The 22,500-nt window shown below is 35.2% G+C and overlaps 3 protein-coding genes across 3 annotated transcripts; 2 read left to right on the top strand and 1 right to left on the bottom strand.

Annotated features, from left to right (window-relative positions):
• The first annotated feature begins 2,771 nt into the window (after positions 1–2,771).
• LOC130748740 (peroxisome biogenesis protein 22) lies at positions 2,772–7,306 on the top strand. The gene is made up of 8 exons (XM_057601985.1): positions 2,772–3,058; positions 3,572–3,814; positions 3,975–4,022; positions 4,998–5,054; positions 5,141–5,242; positions 5,702–5,767; positions 6,601–6,702; positions 6,843–7,306. Exons 1-8 carry the CDS (start codon positions 2,927–2,929, stop codon positions 6,945–6,947), a joined length of 855 nt encoding a protein of 284 aa, XP_057457968.1. The 5' UTR covers positions 2,772–2,926; the 3' UTR covers positions 6,948–7,306.
• Positions 7,307–9,740: 2,434 nt separating this feature from the next.
• Positions 9,741–15,792, top strand: LOC130748739 (histone-lysine N-methyltransferase ATXR2). The gene is made up of 15 exons (XM_057601984.1): positions 9,741–9,963; positions 10,045–10,120; positions 10,262–10,347; positions 10,442–10,782; positions 11,346–11,458; positions 11,567–11,598; positions 12,060–12,211; positions 13,175–13,262; positions 13,338–13,386; positions 13,499–13,553; positions 13,746–13,815; positions 13,893–13,962; positions 14,561–14,637; positions 15,153–15,209; positions 15,424–15,792. The coding sequence occupies exons 1-15, from the start codon at positions 9,880–9,882 to the stop codon at positions 15,532–15,534; spliced, it is 1,461 nt and encodes a 486-aa protein (XP_057457967.1). The 5' UTR covers positions 9,741–9,879; the 3' UTR covers positions 15,535–15,792.
• Positions 15,793–20,047: 4,255 nt separating this feature from the next.
• On the bottom strand, positions 20,048–22,024 carry LOC130748837 (peroxidase 3-like). Its single transcript, XM_057602082.1, has 4 exons — positions 21,716–22,024; positions 21,438–21,626; positions 20,888–21,050; positions 20,048–20,682 (listed from the first exon to the last, which is right to left on the bottom strand). Exons 1-4 carry the CDS (start codon positions 21,929–21,931, stop codon positions 20,267–20,269), a joined length of 984 nt encoding a protein of 327 aa, XP_057458065.1. The 5' UTR covers positions 21,932–22,024; the 3' UTR covers positions 20,048–20,266.
• Positions 22,025–22,500: the final 476 nt, after the last annotated feature.

The following is a 22,500-nucleotide window of genomic DNA, read 5'->3' as shown; positions in this document are numbered from 1 at the left end:
AAATGTCTTTACTTGTGTCTCCTTTGGTAAAAAATGTCTTCACTTCTAATAAAATATGTTAATTTTTTTATTATAAATTTATATGTATATATTGCCCTCACTATATAAAATTTCTGGATCCGTCACTGGATACTACAACTAGATTTTCATTAGTGATGTGAGTTGTCATGTTTTGTTTTTGTTGTTGTTGCTTTTACAAACATCTATGTTTTCGTCAGTTTTTAAATTTTATAAAGTGAAGTTTTCATGCGCTTAACTTATGATATTTTCTTAATAACTATCCTACATTTCAAGTGTTTCACTATATAAATATATATGAATAAATCGACTTCTCTTTATATAAGGGTTCTTAAGATCATTTCCCCTAATGCCTATGTTGACTTAGATGATTTTCCATGAGGCATAAAGCCTAGGTCGACTTACATCATTTTCCTTAAGGTACATAGCATGGGTCGACTTAGATGATTTTCCTTGAGGCACAAAGCCTCGCCTACTTAGATCACTTTCCCGAGACATCAAAGCCTAGATTGACTATCATCGTCTTCCTACGGACATCAAAGCCTATGATGACTTCTAATGCATGGTTGCATATGGAGGGAGGATCTAGGATGAAGTATTTGAAGGATAGCTTGTTGGAGTATCATAGCTTGTATAGTTTGTATTTTCCCTATTTTCACTAAGTTTTTTATTTATTTTGTACTTTGTTTGTATTTTAGGATTGAGTTTGATATTGTGTTTTAAATTTCCTTATATAACACTGAAGCCTTTGTATTTTCCCACAATTTGAGTCATAATTGAAATTTGATTTATGAGGTAGAAGTTTTCCTCCAAGTTTCTCTCTAGAGAATTCTCATGAATATTATCAAGAACCCTTCTTATGCCTCTTCTTCACTTTGTAGCTTATCAAATCTCGCTTTCTTGAGGCCCCTGACGCCTTGCTTCTATCATCCATCCTCTCCTCTTCCACAATTTCAACTTCTCTTGCTTGAGTTTGAAGATTTTTAAATGTTAGATCCAACTTGTTCTTGAAGAATCCATGGAGTATGAATAATATTCCACATCAGTCGGCCCAAAGTCTGAGTTGCTAACCCAAATTCGACCATGTCCTTTACTTATTTCAACTTGTGCGCGCAACATGGACGTCGACTTGGGGCCAAAGAAGACTCCATGTCGACTTGCTCATACGAGAGTGGAGGTCGACTTAGCCTTAGAAGTGTTTCACACACGAAGGACTCAAGCCCAAAGGCCAAGCCACATCCACCGTCCAACAAGGAAAAAACGACCCTGTTGTGATTCAACAGTGGAGCGCACTAGATGTGATACGCCCAAAAGAATTTATACAGGCACTTGACGGTGACTGAAGGTAAACCTTACACTATAAATTAGGAACCACATTGTTCACCAAGTACACATGTTTATCCTATCGTCACCTATTACCTTGGTAATCATGCCATCGTGTCGGAGTTGAGCTACGATGTGCACTTTCGCCCATTTTATTGCTTGGACCTCTTGAGTTTCAGTTTGCACAAAAGTGATTGATTTGAGTTGATTTAAGGTAAAACAAATGAAAATATAAATATATTTTACAATTGAAGATTAATTTGAAAAAATAATCAATATTTAAAATGATTAATTTGAAAAAATAATAAAAATTTAAAATTTAAAATGATATATGTGTAGTTTTTTCACAAGGTTAAATCACCCTAATAGTATCAAAGAAATTAATGGAGTATATCTATAATAATAATAATAATAATAATACATTTGTGACCAGTGACATCACTCTACGGGCTGGGATCCTCTCCAGTGAAATCCTCTCAAGTTTTCTCCAGTGGACATTTGTGGCGGTTTTGGACCGCCACAAAATGTTTCCAGCTGCCACAAAGTCTGTCAATTTTTTTCAGCAGTATTTTGTGGCAGCTGGAAAAATTTTGTGGCGGTTCAAAACCGCCACAAATGTCCACTGGAGAAAAATTGAGAGAATTTCACCGGAGAGGATCCGGACCCACTGTATCTTGAGTCAGATTATTCACGTGTGGCCCCTTTTCCCGTGGATACTTGTGACCAAAGGACAAAAAAATAATAATAATAATAATAATAATGATAATATATAAAATCTTAAATAAATGCTTGTTTAAGTTGAACATTTTTTATAAGTACATTAAGAAATTAAGAATGTACTCATTAGTTTTGTTAATTAAAAAAAAAAGGCTAAAAAACATTTTTGGTCTCTGATGTTTCAAGCAAATTCTGCCCCTACTCTATTTTTGTCGATGTTTCTACCCCACATGTTTTCAAACAGTGCATCGTCTACCCCTCCGTCAGTCAGGCTTTCTCAGAAGAGGCTCCTGATTGGATTGGAGAGATGAAGAGGAGTATATGAAGTTGATGATGATCAAGGAAATGATATAAATTAAATTTGCTTGATGTATATATCAATTACGTATGTAACTGAACTGGAATACATGTTTTTCTACTTATAGGTCTTGAGTTTGAATCTCCCTTGCCCCTTTCCCAATTTCACTTGTAATTTCCACGTGCGAGGTTCAAAAAATATATAAAAAAAAAGCCAAATGAGCTCATTCCGTTAGTTTTTTAACGTTGACTGACAGGGGGTAGACGGTGCACTGTTTGAAAACATGAGGGGTAGAAACATCGACAAAAATAGAGTAGAGGCAGAATTTGCACAAACTTGAAACATAAGGGGCAAAAAAGTGTTTTTTAGGCTTAAAAAAAACATTATTTAGTTTTGTAATTAAGTGCAGCTGATAAATTTGTTTGGAACAAAACCAGAAAGCTCGTAGAAATCGTTGACGGCAAACACCCGAAGCCATCTCTCTCTCTCTCTCGCTCAGTGATAAATTCGATGATGACAAACTGAAACTGAAACTTCCTTCGATTTTCACGAATCCGGTGAAGCTCAGCCATGTCAACTGGTGGCGCTGGTGCTGGTGACGGTGACACCTCCAAACAACAACTCTTTCACCTCATCAAACGCTTCGGTGCTTATGTCACTTTCAAGATCTCCAACCTCGTCTCCCTCTCTCTTCACAATCTCGTACGTCTTCTCTCACTTGCTTTTACTTTTTTCCTAAAATTTTCCAAATCATTGAATTGGATCTGATACGCTATGAAAATCTTGTCCTTTTTGTTGTTGATTGCCGTTTGTCGAATTCGTAATTGTTTGTTCTGGTTTCATGTTCAATTTTCTTCACACTTCTGTTTGAAAATTTTGATTTTTATGTGTACCCTTTATCGTTAATTGAATTATTAGGATCCGGGTTGTTTAATTTTTCACCCAAACTGTGAAAGTTTTGTTTTTTAATGATAAAACTCAACTGGGTATTTGCCAAGCTTAATTTAATGCGAGGTGAGGGTAGAAAGGAATCAAAGGATAGGTTTTATGCTCATATTTATTGTCCAGAATGGGGGAAAAGAGTGAGCTGGTGTATACATCATAATAGGTCTCATTAGTATAAAAGATCAAAGTACTACTGTTTTGATGTTTGTTTGTGGAATTTGGAGCATGTGCCTTACAATGATCCTCATGATGATATATACTTTGTAATAGGATATACGCTCTATTGGGGCGGTTGCTGGTCTAGCTGTTGCAATTGTTTTCACATGGAGGCTGTTGAGATCCCCTGGTGAGCCTCAACAGAGGCAACAAAAACGGCAAGGTGCTTCATCTAGTAATAGTAATCCTGGAGCAAGGGCAGGTTCAATTGCCTCGGTAGTTCCTTCTGAAGCTAGTTTGCCCTCACATGATTCAAGGGCACAAAATGTTGTGGATGAGTTCTTTCAGCCAGTCAAGGTAAAATGTTTTTTGCTACTTTCCTTTGTTTGATGATTCAGAGTTCAAACAATGTGTGAAGTTTTTAGATTAGTGCAAGACAAGTTGGGCTGAGTTTGATAGCTTTGCGTGTGATTGGCAAATGGCAATTCTAACTTTGCTTTTTCCTCAACTTTTTCAGCCAACCTTGGGGCAGATAGTTAGGCAGAAGTTGAGTGAAGGAAGAAAGGTAATTAAACACCTTCTCTTCAATACTCTTACGTGTTTATGATGTATGATTCGTGCCTACTTTGTTGTTGTTATGATCTTGTAGTTGTAGGAATCAACTTCTCTTGTGTGATCATTAGAAATATCTATCTTTGGTGACCATTGCCATCTTAGATCATAATCTAGTGCTAGTTAAATTAATATGCCATATCATATTACTAACCTATATAGCTCTATAAATGAGATTTGTATGAATGAATGTTGGGCAATCACTTAATAATTTTTTGGTTTTGGATGAGAAGGGATATGAAAAATTGATATGAAGTTGTTCTTGCTGTTGTTTTAATTGCTATCTATCCTTAACTTCAATTAAGAATACAATGAGGGACAGTGCATTAACTTATATTTTTAAACTCGCGGCCCCTATTAATTCCTAGTACACTGGATTTTGAAACAAATAAGAGCAATTATTATTATTGTTGCTGTTATTGTTGCTGCTGTCTGTGTGTCTTTGTGTGTGTGTGTGATTCGAAAAGGGGTTCTCATTATGAAGCCTCTCTCATTGTAGAGGTATACTACTGACCATAAGTTTAAAATTACTTACCAAGAACATCTGTTGTTGAGGGAATGAGTAAATGTTACTTATTAACAGTCTTTTAATTTGAATTTCTGTAGTAAAATGATTGATGACAATCTCAGAAGTCAGAAATTTAAAATAGTAAGGTATCCATTGAATTAATAAGTTTGAATTTACATTAATCGAAAATTCAGGTTGTAGCTGAAACCACTTAGAAACTCAAGCTATTTTCTTTTTCTTTTGGTAAACCATATTATGTTATTTACCGGTTTCTCTGCAACATAGTTGATTATTAACTGGAATGAGATACTTCACACTTGATGACACAAGGAACATTAATTTTACAAGTTTGTCGTATTAATTGCTTAACATTAATATGGTCAATGTTTCCTGACTTCATGACCCATCTCTTGTATGTAGGTAACTTGTCGTCTTCTTGGAGTGGTCCTTGAGGAAACTAGTCCAGAGGAGCTTCAGGTGGTGAAATTGTCCTCTCTTATACTTTTGTTTTCTGACATCAAAATGGAGTAAGAAATCAATGTGGTTTATGCTGTTCTTGGCAGAAACAAGCTACTGTCAGATCCTCTGTGCTAGAAGTATTGTTGGAAATAACAAAATATTGTGATTTATATCTCATGGAACGAGTTCTGGATGACGAAAGCGAGGTGTGTGTCGTTTGTTATTAGCTTATTTTATAATCTGATAAAATTAATCGAATTGATGAACTATACGTCATATCATATACTGCAAATTTATCATTTTCCAAATGATTCTGTAAGCATGAACTAAGATATTGTATAATTGTTTGTGGCAAAAATTCTTACCTTATAATTTGGTTTTGGAAACTTTAATGGTCCCATTGTTAATGACACATTAGATGTATGAAATGTCATTATTATTTTATTATTTTTTTTTAACTTTGTCCAGCTTATCCATCCTCCCATAGATCACATGCTGCTAAGTTTTTAATATCATACAACTGCTAATTTGAATTTGAGATTGTATGTCTGTTATAGCTGTTAGTCTCAGATGTCAAACTGAAATTCCTTGCAAGTGTCACCTCTCTTGTTAAAATGCATGCTATTAAAATGTCTAAAGCTTTTATGAATGAATTATTTTTGCAGAAAAGAGTTCTTGTAGCGTTAGAAGAAGCAGGGGTATTCACTTCAGGTGGTTTGGTTAAGGACAAGGTATGTGAACATGCATTGAACAATTATACCTTTTTTTAAGCTCTGTAGAACTTGACTACCTTCTTGATGTGGCATTGTTGGGCATTTTGTCTGCCAAGTTTGCCTGCATAAACAAGTATTTTTCCACTTTAAAAGGACATCTTTTTGTGTTCTGTTCACATGTTGATGGATAACACAGGAATTATCATTTTCATTTTGTTTTAACATGCTCTCTGACAATGAATACTAGTATGTGACTAAAATTTGCATTGATTGACATCTTGATCAGAGATCTCCTAGAGGACATCTATGCTACTTTCAAGAGTACCTTTAGAGAGAGAGGTTTAATTAAATGATTTTTTTTTTAAGAATTATGATTGAGGTTGAGAAGACCAAAGACAAATTCAATATGAAATGTCATTTTGGAAAATGAATGCTTTGCATCACCATGATGCACGACTCCAGTAGGGGGTTTAATTTTAAACAACAATAGTAAAAAATGTTTATTGTCATTTGCTGCTTGTTTCTTATTGTTCCTTGCAAGATATCCTTTGGAACCTGAAATTTGAAATTCTGAAACAATTACTCGTGACTGTCTCCTTGTCTTCCAACAAAATTAAATCTGCTTGATCATCGTTATAGTTGGTGTAACAATGAAGAAAAAGAATCAGAGGAATGTTGCAAAATTAGATGGCAACAAATATTCAGATTAAATTGTGATTTGTAGCAAATGTCAGTTTTCTATGTACCTAATGTGCTGTAAATATCCATGAGTTCAACAAACTGCCTACTTTTCTCTTGTGATTCTTAATAACCTTTTGTGCTCTATTTTGCTATCTGGCACCTATATGCAGGTTCTCTTCTGCAGCACAGAGAATGGACGGTCATCATTTGTTCGACAATTGGAGCCAGATTGGCATATCGACACAAATCCTGAAATTGTCTTTCAGTTAGCCGTATGTTACTATATTTAACTATATTGAGCTAGTCAAATACATTATCTGATTAATAACCATATCATTATTTCTTTTTATGGCTAAAATATTACATTTTCATTATTATGTCCTCTAATGGTTAACAATAAATCATGTTGCAGAGGTTTATCAAGTATCAACTCCATGTATCTCCTCACAAAAGCGAACGAACTGCTGGTAATGTGTTCAGTGCTCCAGCCCTGGAACTGTTCTTTGGATCCATATGAAACTAAACACTTAAAATCAGATACTATTCTTAAATGGCTACCGGTTTGTTTTCTCCCTGCATTTTGGATTCTATCTTCACAATACAATTTTCCTAGCTTTTCTTGATGTATTAGAACTAGGTTAGATTTTCTTCAAGCTTTGATGGGTTCTCAGTCATGTAGGTGAAAGATCTGCTGTTTATGTGTATGATGTTTTGAGGAACAAGTTCTATTATTTTCCTTTTCTCATCTTTGATTGAAATCTGTGCATTAGATTGGATCCCATCCCGACATTTTAAACTGGCAAGGTGGCAAATTTTAATGGATATTTGTATCTGATCATTTTACATATGTCAATCATGGAAAATATTACTGATCAAGTGATCATCCTCCAAACAGTATGGAGAAGTTTATTGGTCTGAATTGTATAACTTCAAAAAGTTCGTGTATTTGATTCGCTTGTAACTATTTATCTCTGGTATGGTGGTGGCATTTTGATACTTGGAATGACCAACTAAAAATGCAGATCCTTTCATTGATATCATTACATCATGATGCAGTTTTTTTTGCGAATACATCATGATGCGATTAAACTCAGGCTATCCACCGCCGACAACAATTAATAATCTCCTTGCCACGTGTGCTTGCTCTAAAGGGTAAATGGCTTGCCACAATATGCACATCATTTCTCATGGACAAGGATCAAACTACTGATCTCATGGTTAGGGGATGAAATAAATTAAGTACTATGGCACAATGGCACATGCGTGTTTAAAACTAGTTAATTATGACATTGTTACTCCCTCCGTGACAAGGATCAAACTACTGATCTCATGGTTAGGGCCTAGGGGATGAAATAAACTAAGTACTATGGCACAATGGCACATGAGTGTTTAAAATTAGTTAATTATGACATTGTTACTCCCTCCGTTCCTATTTGTTCCTATTTAACTGTCCAGGAAGAGAAGAAACACACATATTAATGAGTGCAATTAATTTTGTTACTTTTCATAAAAATATTATTTGATTTTCTATTTCACCCTTTAAAATGTATATTATCTTTCTTCATTTATTGTTCCTGCAAGGACATTTTTTGGAAAAACATCATTTAATGCTCTCTTGAAACTTTAAGTGGACAGATATATAGGAACAATTTTTTTCTTCAAAATGGACAGTTAATAAGGAACGGAGGGAGTATGTTCTTTGCTCAGTAAGTGTTTAAAATTAGTTAATTATGACATTGTTATGTTCTTTGCTTTGGTCATTTAAACCATTAAAACATCTATTTGTATTTAAATATAGAAGACAAAGATGTTAAAATTACTCACACCAGTGGATAAAAATCTGTTGTGTAAAATTACCCGCATCCACGGGTATCCACAAATTTATTTAATATATATTTTCATTATTTATTTATTAATGCGGCGGGTACGAATATTGAAGTAACTATACTCATGGATACCCACCTGATATATAAAATACTAAAATATCGTAGATATAAAGAGATGTATATTAAGTCTAATATCTAATGAATTTGTGTTTGAGTTATAATTCTTCTTCAAGTAAACTTGTACAATAGTAATGGTAAATGGAAACCCTTACATCCAAAAAAGGGTAGAAAATAAGTATTTGCCTTTACACATTGATTGACTGTATCTTAAAATTTTTTAAACATTATTTTCATTTGAACAAATATATGTAATTCATATATGTTCGTGGGTGTCAGATGCCCATGGATATCTACAAATATTTTAAAATTCGGTTAAAACTCATTTAGTTGATATCCGTGTAGATATGAAGCGGGTACGCGTATTAATTTTCACTTGCGGAGCGGGTGGTGCAATTGACATCCTAATAGGAGTACTAAAGTGCAATTAATATTTATCTTTTGGGGAGGATGTGTGGGTTTCTAAATAAGAGAGTAATTAAAGCTTCTTTCATTTCATTGCAGAAGAGTGTATGATTTAAAATAAGAGAAAAAGAGTGTAATTAAAGTTTGTATCATGGAAAGGAAGAATAAATTACTCAATTATTTGATTTTAAGTAAGTTCAACGAAATATATTAATATAATTTTGTAATAAATTTTTCATTTATTTTTTTATATTTACTTAAATTTATGCATGTAATTTTTTTAGATAACACATGTATCCCTCTATCGAAAACAATCAGGTTTAAGCTTGAACATTCACAATGGTTTTCTTTTTTTCTTCTTCCAAATACACCACCACTCGAAGCACCACCGCCGCCACCACCCTAACATCCACTGTCGTCGCCCTACAACACTACCACCACCATAATCCTGTCCACCTACACCATCTACCACCACCACCACCCTCGTTGCCTCCATCACCCTCCATCGCTATCGTCATCGCCACCACTACTCAACATCACCACCATCACTGATACATCGACCATCACAACCATCACTGTCACTGCCATTGTCGTAGCACCCTCGGTCACCACCGCCATCTTTACTACCTACTAACACTATCTCATTTTTATAATATCTATAATTCATCAATATTTCATGAAGTATAGATTTATATTAATTTAAACGAAATAATAAGTTAAATAATGTATGACTAAATGTTGTATAATATTAAATTTTTATCATGTTTAATACTATCAGGCCTAATAAATACTATTTGATCTTATACTATCATACCTTATATTATATATCATACCAAAAAAGAGTCTATAACATATGTTACAAGAAAAACAATTTAACATGAACAAATCAAAATCATTCCAATTCATAATAAAAATTTGGTTTATTAATTAAGTGTCAATATCCGTTTTAGTGAAAATGCACATCCAAACACATCATAGAGCCCATGCCATCACACCGGAGTACAATAAAACATCATAGAAACCTTCGAAAAAATGGTGGCGCCGTCAAGTTTCTGATCTTGTTGCTGTTGTGCTACTTCCGACACACTCTTCCAGCAATCAATGGAGCCAGTTTGCCCTATTTCTTCGCGTTGCGCCTCTGAAATCTCTGCTCTTCTTGCTCCTCCCTCACCTCTTCAACTTCAGGTAATCTCTTCATTCATCTCTCTCTCCCTCATCCTTTGCATTTTGCTCTGCTCTTGATTCTGCTGTTTTTCTCTTCTCCAGGAATATTATCACACCCTTCTGTCTACAAGACAGTGCAGTGGCATCACAGTCAAACAATATGAGAATTTTGAAAAGGGTATTTTTTGTTTTCATTCTGTCATTCATTTTTGTTCAATAACACCAGTAATTGCAAGAACATGTTTTTTTTTTGTTTTTCCTGTTATTTTTTTTTTATATAATAAGCCATTGAATTTCTTCTGTTACTGGAGAATTGCAGGTTTATTTGCTGCCATGGACTTCAAAGAGGAGGAACTGGTTCTGAAGGACCACATGCTTGTGGGGGCTCAACACTCCTCCAACCAGGTTTATTTAATTTTTTTTATTCACAAAAAATTATTGTGTTCTTATTTTGTTATGCTTCTTAGTTCTTTCTCTTATTTACTACCTTACTTTGCAGATTGATTGTTTTGTCTGTAGCTACTGCTTTCGGTTTATTGGTTCCATTGAACATCAAATTGGAAGGAGGCTTCTCTTGCAAAGTCAAGCCAGTGAGAGTCATGATTGTGATGTGGGAAACTTTTCAGGCTCTTCAGATGCCTGCCATAAAATGGATTCATCTGATGAAGAGGAGGGCGATCGGCTATGTGCTTCTGCGAGTTCCAAAGCTAAAGTTCCTCTCCCTGAAGGTGTTGTGGAATCATTGCTCAATGGCCAATTGATATTGCCTTTCACTGAGAAGTTCTCCTTGCCGTCGGATGTTCCGTGTCGTGGTGGATGTGGAGAAGCTTACTATTGCAGGCAAGGCCGTTGTTGTTGCTTGAAGAAATAATATAGGGCATATAATGCTTTTATCTAGCATATTTTTTGTTTTAACAAGGAGCAGGAATGAATTATTACTGAAAAAAATTTCAGAAATGAGTGCTGCATGGGAATCCAAACTCCAATGGTGATTCTTCTAGTTTAGTTATTTAAACAAAACTGATTAAAAGGTCTAGTTTGACACTTTGTAAACTTTACAGTGAAGAGTAAACTCCCTATGTATATTCTAAAACAGGAATATAAAAGAAAGCCATATAAATCATTGATTTTGGTATCTCTAATTCTCAATCGCATGCATGAAATTTTAAAAAATAAAACCTGGACTCCTGCGAAGATCTGCACAATGCTTCATGTATCCAATTTAACACAGGGACCAAGGTAGCTCTATTCCTGATGTTAGGTTACTTTTAAATAAATTGCCAGATGAAAGTTGATCTTAACTGCAGTTTCATATGGTTACTAGAATATTTGTTCTTGCACATCATTTTTTTAGGTTTTAAGTATGAAATAATCTCTTCTGATGGTGTTGTCAATACCTGTAGCGAGTCATGTGAAGACGCTGGTTGGGAATCCTCTCATTCTTTACTCTGTACTGGTGATAGTAATGATCCAGCACATTTGGCGGCGCTCGATAAATTCTTCAAACATGCTAATGGTGAGACTCCTTATGGGCACCAGTAATCTTTGACAATCTAAGTTTGTTCTGAAAGTTTTTGTTTTGTGTCTTGCTTATTTATTTAATGTTCTTTTCCTTTTCTCCCAGATACAAATGACATATTCATCCTTGCAGCAAAGGTAATGTTTCATTTTACTCTGAATTTCTTGTCTCTTGAATGCTGCCTTAATTTGTGTGTGCTCAAGTGCATGTTGTTTATATATCCATATCTAATAAGGTATTATTGAAATCAGAGTTCAAAAGTATTAATGTGCAGAAAAAGCTGGCACATTAAATAAAGAAAACAATCTTGCAGAAATTTTGCTTTTGTAAGACATTGCTTCTGCCTTAATATGACATGATTCATTTATCTTAATTATTTTACACATTTATTTTGTTCTATCTAAGCTACCCTCTATTTTGACATGTGTTTACTGTTTATCTATATATGCTCAACTTATGAAACAAGTTATTTTAATAAGTCTTTGCATAAATTATTTCTATTACCCCAGCCAGTGAGAAGAGCATTTTTGGTTGTTGTTGCATAAATTATTTCTATTAGACTTCTCTGACTGGAGAACTAACTGGATTTTATAACTAGGCCATTTCTTCTACCATATTAAGGTACCGCAAGTTAAAAGCAAATTTCCTTGAGGAGCAAGTGACATATGATACATCCCGTGTTTCAAATCACTGCAATTTCTCTCTTCTTTTGGAAGCTTGGAGGCCTATATCAATGGGACACAAGAAAAGGTTGTTACTAAATAACTTATCCGTTTACATGAAGTCAGAATACAGAGTGCTTATGCTTGCCTAGTGTATGATCGAATTTTCAGGCAAAATTGCATGATTTCTTGGTTAATAATTTGAATTTTGATGAATATAAAAAATGCATGTGTACCGATGCCTTTCAAGAATATACTGGACCATGGTTTCAAGTAGTTAGGTTTCAAATATTTGTGGTATGTGTTGCATTACGCCATTACCTATGCTTATGTTGCATGGTTGTTGAAATTGTGTACTCTATTGGACTTTAAAAAATCCAAGATATATGATTTCCTATCTGTTTTATATGGTTGTCAAATTATCCATTTTATCAAACTTTTTAGAGAGTGAATTATGTCCTTTGTAAGACTTGTTAAGCAAAGCAGATTTTGGGCTTTCTTTGTAGTTAGAATATTGAAATTATCTTCATTTTTTTTGGTTCTTACAAGTATAATTTTTATTTTATCAAACTACTTTGTAAAGTTGATCTTATAATCTGGGAAAATAATTTCATTATGTTCTTTTTAGTTGTGATATTGAACTGTTAGGCCCCTGATTAAGAGAGTATATCATAGGAGAGGTAGGAGGAGGCCCAACGAGAGTGGACCCACATCTCGAACAACAGAACAGTATTATAAGCAGTTAGGAGGTTGGGGAAGTGTTTAGGGACGTTGACAGATAGCATATTCTGTTAAGAATAAAACGTGAAAGGAGAGAAGAGGAGAGTGCTTGTATGACACATTTGAGTGTTGTGGGATGTCCACAAATCCTGGATATTTATTCATGTAGTTCACCTCCTTAGGGATTATTTGTTCTAAAAAGGAAGTCATATCAATAAATCATCCTTTTTCTTCTGTCAGTTTCTCTTTGCTGAACCAGTTTCCTAACATGAGCATTCTTGTTTGGTTTAACTGGAACTATGTCAGAGTACTCACTTCGAAGCGTTTGTAGGTGGTGGGACTGCATTGCATTGCCAGATGATATTGATTCTTCTGATGAAGCTTCATTCAGGATGCAAATAAAAGAGTTAGCATTTGAGGTGAAATTCTTCATATTTTTATTTACTATTTAATATGTTATACCTAATTTTATGCTTATTGATATAATGTTTCAGTCTCTCCAACTTCTCAAGACAGCTATATTTGACAAGGAATGTGAAGCATGTATCCTTACAGATGCTAATTTTGTGATGAACTATTCATTATATGCATGCCCAATGAAATTGGGTCATCATTTTCTTGTGAATTTTAGCTCCAAGTCCTTGACACTTTCCAGTATTTTCCCTTGAAATCTTTGGACACATCATTGGCATGTTTGAGCTGAATAATCTGTAAGAGCTATAGAGCTTTGTTTTTGTTATATTCTGTCTTAGCCATATACTGTGTCGTGTTTGCTTCCATTAACATAATACTTGAATATTGCATATAGGTGTAGCCATTGAATTAAACTGAACATAAGAATTACAGTTTAAAGTTTTGGATTATACTCATATGTATATTAATCCAGTGTTTATATTTGTCAGCGATTTGGTTGTGGCCTCTCCTGTGGAGGATTACTTTTTATACATTGATGATATGACACATCCCGATAAGGTAAAATTTCATTAGCGTGCTTTACTACTTTATCTAAAAAAAATAGGTCTTTCACTCTCTGCTATCATCAATGGCAGGAAAAAGCTGAGAATATTACACAACCTATTCTGGATGCTCTTGGTGAAGACTATTCTATTTGTTGCCAAGGTACTGATTTTACTGCAGTTTGTCTGGTGACATATGCAGACAAGTCCTTGTTATCTCTTCATACAATATCTATAGTTCAACTCTCGTCTCTCTCTTTCATCTTTCCTTTCTTATTATTGAGCTGTTTTATCATTACTTAAGTTCATGCTTTGTCTTTATTGTCTTAATACAAGACAATATTCAAGTTAAAGATTTTGACTGAACTTCTTTTTGATGAGTGGTTGGAAGTTAGCCTTTTATGAACTATTTAAGTAATTATATCATTTAGTTTTGGAGGAGAGCTATCATCTGTATTTCAACTTTTGACAACTAAAATTTCCCCCTACTATCCCTCCTAAAACAGAAATTGAATGGAGTGAAAATTATACATCTATCATAAGAATTTATTTAGTTTACTTGCAAATATTATGTGCCTTTGTGAAGTTTCAATTGCAATTACTTCACTCTCTGTCTGACTCTCCAAAGGAAAACATTACTACCTTACTGATTATAAGAACAATGCAATTTCAGTTTTGTTTTTAACCTGAGAAGTTAGGATATATCGTGGTTCATTTTGATTATCATCCTTTAAATGTTGAGTGATATAGCTGTATTTTAGGATCTGCGTTTTATCCTCTGCAAAGCTGCATGAACCATTCCTGTTATCCTAATGCCAAAGCTTTCAAAAGAGATCAGGTATGTGGGGCCAAAATATCTTTATTTTATCTTATATTTGACTTCATTTGATGCCACAAAAACATTAGATAGTTTTCCTTGTCCTTTTATATTTATATTAAGATTTTGTTTTAACTTGAGAAAGGAAATGAGAATTCTTCTTTCCATATTGCTATCATATGTATATACAAGATCTCCTAGCCCTCCGATGTATGCCTTTTCATGCTGTCAAAAATCACTAACAATAAACGGTTAAGAACAATTACTTACCAACGGAAATTGAGAGTATAATGTCGGCTGGCCATTTAGTGTTCTTGTTATTGAATTCACATTCATTTATCTTTATTTAATTCAACATGTTTTATTGTACTTCTCAGTTCTGCAATCTGTCTAGATTCTGTTCATGTAACTATTGTTTGGTTCTAACTTCTTAGACATATGGCCAGCATTTGTCTGCCAAAAAGAAATAATTTACCTCTGCTGTATGTAACATTGAATAATAATTTATTTTTGTATCTTACATCCTCTGCGTGCAGGATATAGATGGCCAAGCAACAATAATTGCCCTGAGGTCCATTTGTAAAGGAGAAGAGGTTGGTTGATGCCTAGATCTAACAGAGTAATAGGCCAATAATATTTTTAACTATATGATTTTACTTAGTTGTTTTTTGATACTGCCTAAATGATTGATGATGTTTATGACAAGGTTCTAAAGGAGACAATATATGGAATTTTACCATATTAAATTTCTAATGCTTTTGAAGTGTTTGCCATGTTCAAGTAATTAACAATTGGAAGGATTTTCAGATAACCATCTCCTATGTTGATGAGGACCTTCCACTTGAAGAGAGACAGGCATCGCTTGCAGATTATGGTTTTAAATGCAGGTGTCCAAAGTGCATTGAAGAAGAGCCATGATTTGCACAACTGGTTTAGAAGACAATTAGGCTTTCTCAACTGGGACTGTTGTTAAAATGCAAGTAAAAGAGGAGGAATGCAAGGAAGATACAATGACCTGCATGCAACATGTGTTACATCAGTTGTGTCACTTTATTTTATATAGAAGTAAATTTGATTTAAGTTAGAAAATTTTGAGCCAAATATGAGTAGAAAAACATCAACTATATATATAAACTGCAACTTTACAACGAAAAGGTGATGGTGGAAGTGTTTGAAGGTTGTTTCTTGTTCCATTTTTCGAGCCGCTCCTGTCGGTCATTTTGAGCCCTGACTGTCAGCGGGTGAGAGAGGGTGGTGGTGGGAGGGTTTGAAGGTTGTTGGTTCATGGCGGGTGTTACGGTGGTGGCAGGGGAAGGAGATGTTTCAGATGAGAGAATGTGACATATTTTGGTAATTTTAATATCTTCAATCCTGGCCATCCAATTTTAAACATTTAAATCAACGGTCTATAATGCATCAGATATTTCTGATTTGGAACTGCACGACGGTATTACACTTTTTTTTAAGGTCCTACCCAAGTCAAAAACTTGTGCAAAGTTACACCAACCCATTTTGACTCACTATAACAGGTTTTAATAAAAAAAATCAAAATATATATTTTCTTAATTAAACATTTATCCTTAATTAATTTAGAAAAAAACATTAATCCTTAATCTTCTGTTCCTCTTCTCTCTTACACCAGATCCAAAACCCATTCTGAAATCCATTTTTCATTCCTCATCTTCAAACCTCCATGCCACCCAGCCACCATCAATCCAAAACCTGCAGTTAAGACCCCACGAGCCCACCAACCACAACAACCACCGTCCCCTCCTTCCTCCACCTCCAACACCACTATCTTCTTCCCTCTCATCCTCCACCTCCCTCTCGATCTGGATCTCTAGCCAAAACCTTCATCAGATCCAGATCGGAGTTTGGTCTCGATGTGGCCCGATCTGAGCTCGTTTGGTCTCGATATGGTTTGATCTGAGCTCGCCTTCCTTCTACGATCTAGATCCAGATCGGGGTTTTGGGACTCATGGAGGTTGGGTTTTTCTTTCTCTCTCGACCACTCCTTCTCCTTGCTTCGTCTGGTTGAGGTTTCGAGTGGGGGTGGGGTGGGGTTGAGGTTGCAGATCGGGGTTGGGTTTGGGTTGGGGTGGGGGGGGGGGGGGTGGGGGGGTGGAGGTTGCAGGTGGGAGTAGGGTTGGGTTCCAGTTTCGGTTGCAGGTGGGGGTTGGGGTTTAGGGTGGAGTTTCGGTTTGGGGGTGGGGGTTGAGGTTGAGGTTGAGGGTGGGCGTGGCGGTTGGCGCCATGTTGGGTGGGGTGGGTTTTGGGAATTGAGTTTGGTGCCCCACCCCTTAGGCTTTGCACCCCACTTTATTAAATACGGAATTTAAAGTTCCGTATCAATACGGAAAATAAAATTCCGTATCTGTTTTAGTATATAATGAGTGGTTGAAAATGTGACACGCATGCTTAAATACAGTACGGAATTTTAAGTTTCGTATTCAATAGGGAGAATACGGAATTTTAAATTCTGTATTTGATAAAGTGGGGTGCCAAGCCCCATAGGTGGGGTGCCAAACCCAACTCCCGTGGGTTTTGCAGAACCACCATGAAAGCTGCAGAGAGAGAGGATGAGGAGGATTTTGCACCACCAATCTTCATCTTTCCCTGAAGCTTAAGAAAGTTTTAAATCTTTGTGCGCAATTTGGTTTCTAACTTGTAAAGATTTTGTTTTTGTTTTTGAAAAAATGTGTTGTGGAGTTCAGAATTGAGATCTCATTGTGGGTTATGTATGTTTTGAATTTTCATCCTTGAACTCAGAACACCAGTGATATTGAAAGTTCAACGTGTTTATGAATTTCAGCATTTTTGTTAAAATCTAATCTATTAAACTAATTTCATAGCTGCCAAATGCCAATGCTCATAGCACACAGTAAACAATGAGTTCTGGGTTCATGGTGGGGTTGAATCTAGTGAAGATGAAGGTAGATGAAGATGGTGATGAAGATGATGGAGGGTTTAATTTAGTCATTAGGTTATTAGGTATTTAATTTAGTAAAACTTTCATTAACTAATTAACTAATAAATATATTTTTTGAATTAAATTTAATTCGAAATACCTGATAAATCCATTATAACAGGTAAAAAGTGCATGGTGCAACTATGCACAAGTTTTTAGATGACCATAATAAACTCCTCATATGGCAAGGTTTTAAGTTTAACAATAAATTTCATCATTCAGTTGAATAGACCAAAGGAATAAACAGTTTTGCCTAGCGTGGGTCAGTTTCGTGGTTCAATTAATTTTTCACCGTTCGATTTAATGTTTTTTTAAATTCATGGATGAGATTAGTTAACGTTAAAAAAATCATTTGTTGGTTTTACAAAAACACCCCCTATCAGTCTACCCATACTAAGTTGTCGGTTTTACTGTTCGTTCTCCCATCCATGCCCTGTTCCAGTTCCTCCATCTACATCGCCGACGTCGACCACCGTCGCCACCACAAACGACGAAGCAACCACCTGAAGCCTTCTCTTTATCACACCCTTCTCCTTGCCTTACAGCTCTAAGTCTCTAACTGCCATCTCCGGAAACCAATCTCTCTCTAGGATCAAACTCGCCTCTCCGAAAGTTGGATCTTTTAATTGGGTTTCTTCATGTCCAGGTTCCAGAATCCAGATTCAAGAACCTACGTTCCTATACTATAAGCCAACCAAAACGATTTTTTTGAGAAAAAATATAAAATCATAGAGTTCAACACTGTTTATTTCAATCAAATTAATTATTATGAACTTCAAGGATAGAAATGCCAAATTAGTGTAAAATTTGTCCTCTGCACCACTGGACAAGCAATATTGTATCATTATACCAATTTGTCTCATAAGTCCACTTGAGGTACTTGACGAGAAACAGAGATGGAAGAAGCTTGGAGAAAAGCTTTGGGATATGGAAGAAATACCTCTGATCAACCCTTAGTTCCTTTTTGCAGTTTTCTTCTTCTTCTTCGATCTGATCTTCGACCTCTATATTTTTATATTTGACTTCAATCTCTAATTTCCGATATCTGATTTTCGATCTACGACTTAGATCTATGTTTTTCGATCTCCGACTTCGATTTATATTCTCCAATTTCCGATTTTCGACTTTCTACATCAACGTGTCTTCTTGCTTGTTGATTTCCATGGATGGATCTTCAACACCACTGCATTTCCCTCTCTTTCTCTTTCTTTCCCAGTAGATCTGCAAAGTGGAGATCTATCTTCACATGTGTGCAAGATCTCTATGAATTGGCTAGGTAGGGGAGTAGAGGAGGAAAAATCGGAGGAAGTGGTGGAGTGGCGGAGCTGTTGGAGTGATGGGTTGAGACAGGCGCGGTCTGTCATGGCTCACCAGAGACAGATGGGAAGGGCAGTGAAAGTGAGAGAAAAGGAGAAGGATGGAAAGTAAAAAAGAAAAATAGACAATTTGGTAATTTAAGTGTGGAATAGTAACTGCACCACCGTGGTTCATTTTGAAAAGCACCCACGGTAGGTGCAGCCGGAATAAACTCTGTTTTTTACTTTTGTTTATACTCTAATTTACTAGAGATAGATTACATGGTTTTATTTATTTATTTTTGTCTTTGAGAAGTATCTCCACATGTTAGAAAAATTGTAGTATCAGTAAATGACATTTATACGTGATTTTTATTTAATAATTAATATATTTAGTAATATAAAGAATAATAAGTTCTTATTAAAAATTTAACAAAAATAATGATCAATTAATATTGGTAATAATATTTTTCAAAGGTGAATTTTGTTAATAAATATAGAAAATAATTTTATATTATGATATAAACTTTTTTTAAAGCAAAAGGGGAATATTATTTATAAATAGGAGAGACAATCTACAAAGATATAGACAGGAAAAAAAACCAATGAACAATGTTTCTTGAAACCCAAAAAAAACCAGCCTACCCAAGAAACAATGACCACCCCTTCCATAAAACAAACCCCCCAATAATCCTCCTAAAATTATTATTTTTGGCATTAATATTATTAATATAAAACTATTAACACTAATGCCAATTTTTAATATTTTTTAGCTCAATTTTGCGAATATATATAATAATTTTATACTTTGAAGCTTGTTCAATAAAAACAATAATGTCATTGAGTTTCATCTCTTCAATCATTGTGAGTATTATAAGGTTTGTAGTTAGGGATTGCTTATTCACTTTGAGCATACTTTGCGTGAAGGAAATATTGTTGTTAACTTATTAGCTTTGGTACTAAAATCTCTTGAAGTTTGTTGTCCATGAGTTTCCTTTTATGGATTCGACTTGATATCTTTTGTATGAACTATCAAGGTGGGAATTCTCTCTCTCCAAGAGTAGTTTCTTTATTTGCCTTGTTAACCAAGAAAAAAGAGTACTAGTGAAAAAAGTACATCACCAAATAATGATACCAAACTTTGCTTTGGGTAAAAAACACAGGAAAATTTCTCTCAAACCTGCTTTTTATTACAACAAGAACATGATCTACAAAGCAAGCAAATAAGAAAAACAATGGAACTCACTCGTTACGCAACAAACATGGAACATCCATACCATAGGGTCTTTTATTAGGAGAAACCCCATGGCAACAGCATAAATAACCAAACCCAAAATGGTATCATACAAGTTGTACCCAAATGATTCAATATCAAAAGCCAAGATTCTTAGCTATTTACTACTGCACAATGCTTCCTGATCTCTCCTTCTGTCCCAGTTTTCACTTTAACTTGACTCAGTTTCTCCATAGATTTGGCAAATTCAGCAAAGAAATTTGCAAGTGACCCCTGAAGCAGTTGTATGACCTCAGATTTTGTAACAGAGTTTGTCAACAATGCAGCATCAGACTCAAATAAGCCCCTTCTCTTGATTAAGTGACCATAGTAACTAAGATCGAATGTTTTGCGACTTCCGGGGTCCATCTCAATCTTTGTGGTGTTGTCATTGATGTTCTTGCACTTAAAGGTCTTGAGATTTGTTGCATATTCACTGTCAAGTGATGGGTCTTGATCACCCTTACCAGTGAAATTGAACAAACGGTTTGAGAGTGATGAGCAATGGGACACCCCAATTGTGTGAGCACCTGAAACAATTTGAGCTCTTGGTGATCACAACCACAGAATATAACATACACAACAACAAGGAAAGTGATTCTCAGTAATCCACCTAATGCAAGCACTCAACAGACACCTGAGTGCAGACATCTAACAGACACCCTATGTGGAATGTCCGCACTAACTGAATGTCTAAATATCATTACCGTAACAACAATCTATTTAATATAATACCAGAGAGGAGGACCAAGTCTTTTAAATCAAGTCCCTGATTGCCAAAGAGTGTTTGGAGGGTGGTGAAGTTGGAAGTTGGAGCAGGAATTTGGCTTCTGGCTTCTACCAAGTTAGAGATGACACCGTCCCTTCTACCTGTTGGAACTTTCCAAAAGGGGCCTCCCTGAAATCCCATGTCAATTATGGCAAAAACAACCAAAAGGGTCATTTCTATCCTCAAAATGAAAATGTAAGATGAAAGCAGAGAGTTCTATGTGCATGTTTGGAAATCCTTTTACAATATGTTTATAAACTCGTTGAAAAACTAGAATGAAGCCAAAATCATAGTGGATAGAAGCAAAGCTAAGGAGAGTTGTTTCTATGTCTACCATGATTTTGGCTTCACCGTGTTTTTCGAACGAGTTTCGAAACATAAAGTGCTTGTGAAGCAAAAAACAGTTCTGGGAAAAGCTGTTGTGAATAGCTTCTGTGATCCAATGTTGGTTCCGAGGAAAAATAATTTGATCTGAACATGCTATTAATTTTGATCTTGATAGAATTAAGCACTTACAGTGGCTACAATTGAGTCTCTTGCAGCCAAAGCAATTATGTCAGCACAAGAGACAACACCAGGGCATTGAGCTTCAACAAGGCTCTTGATTCTGTCAATGAAGTCAAACCCTCTAACTGTAAGATTTGGAGGAGCATCCCTTTCAGCCTGTTTGGAAGTTGAGTTCAGAAGGATTGATGCATCACATCCCTGAAAATGCTTAATGTTAATTAATTACCTCCTCAATTTTGACATAACAGTACTCTGATAACTAATTAACCAAAAATTGAAATACATACCCTGACAAAACAGTCATGAAAGTTCATTCTTATTAATGCAGCTGCAAGTGATGGAGCATTGTGGATATGTTCATGAACAAAGTCTAAAATGATCTTCTCAGCTTTTGGGCAGGTTTTTGTATAAAAACCCTGCTCTAATTGAGCATGATTTGATGCAATCAATGCCAAAAGACACACAATCAAAACCTTGAAGCAACTCTGTCCTCCCATTTCCATGTGTACCTGGTAGAAATTCTAGTAACTATATATTGATATAAACAATCAGGTACTTCTTGGAAGAGGAAACTTCTTTTCTCTTGCTGTCTCCTCAACAGTTGTCAGTGATTTATAGTCCTCAGGTTGAGGGACAAGAAGAAACAAGTAGTATGAGGGTCCATGCAGCTAACTAACATGTGCTAAGGTGACACTCCATGATACTTTTCTTTTTGTTTGATACTTTGATACTAGGGTATCCACTATTGACAACACTGACTAAAATCTCTCACTGTGGGTGCTGCTCGCACTAAGCGGTAAATGGACAACAAAATATGTTTTATTCCCTTAGATGAGGATCAAACTCTTGACGTTACAATTAACTGACAATGTGAGCAACCACCACAACACACCTCGTGCATATTGCATCCTACTTTAGTGTCATTTTAATCTAAGAATTGTATTTGTATTACTATAATAAAAAAATGGTTAGTTAGGCATGTCATTAGACGACAGATAAAGTTAGTTCCATATTATTGGATTTCTGAATAATAACGTCACTTGATTTATTTGGTAAATTTATGACATATACT

This window comes from Lotus japonicus, chromosome 3 (assembly GCF_012489685.1).
Source record: "Lotus japonicus ecotype B-129 chromosome 3, LjGifu_v1.2".
NCBI classification, from domain to species: domain Eukaryota; kingdom Viridiplantae; phylum Streptophyta; class Magnoliopsida; order Fabales; family Fabaceae; genus Lotus; species Lotus japonicus.
This window is presented reverse-complemented; position numbering and strand designations above follow the sequence as displayed.

Excerpts from the sequence above, each read along its gene's own strand:
- LOC130748740 (XM_057601985.1), top strand. The coding sequence starts at position 2,927 with ATGTCAACTGGTGGCGCTGGTGCTGGTGACGGTGACACCTCCAAACAA. Across the intron at positions 5,243-5,701 it reads TTCTGGATGACGAAAGCGAG|AAAAGAGTTCTTGTAGCGTT; the intron begins GTGTGTGTCGTT and ends TTATTTTTGCAG. Across the intron at positions 6,703-6,842 it reads AAATTGTCTTTCAGTTAGCC|AGGTTTATCAAGTATCAACT; the intron begins GTATGTTACTAT and ends ATCATGTTGCAG.
- LOC130748739 (XM_057601984.1), top strand. The coding sequence starts at position 9,880 with ATGGAGCCAGTTTGCCCTATTTCTTCGCGTTGCGCCTCTGAAATCTCT. Across the intron at positions 9,964-10,044 it reads CCTCACCTCTTCAACTTCAG|GAATATTATCACACCCTTCT; the intron begins GTAATCTCTTCA and ends TCTCTTCTCCAG. Across the intron at positions 13,816-13,892 it reads ATATGACACATCCCGATAAG|GAAAAAGCTGAGAATATTAC; the intron begins GTAAAATTTCAT and ends CATCAATGGCAG.
- LOC130748837 (XM_057602082.1), bottom strand. The coding sequence starts at position 21,931 with ATGGAAATGGGAGGACAGAGTTGCTTCAAGGTTTTGATTGTGTGTCTT. Across the intron at positions 21,051-21,437 it reads GAGACTCAATTGTAGCCACT|GGAGGCCCCTTTTGGAAAGT; the intron begins GTAAGTGCTTAA and ends ATGGGATTTCAG. Across the intron at positions 20,683-20,887 it reads AGACTTGGTCCTCCTCTCTG|GTGCTCACACAATTGGGGTG; the intron begins GTATTATATTAA and ends AAATTGTTTCAG.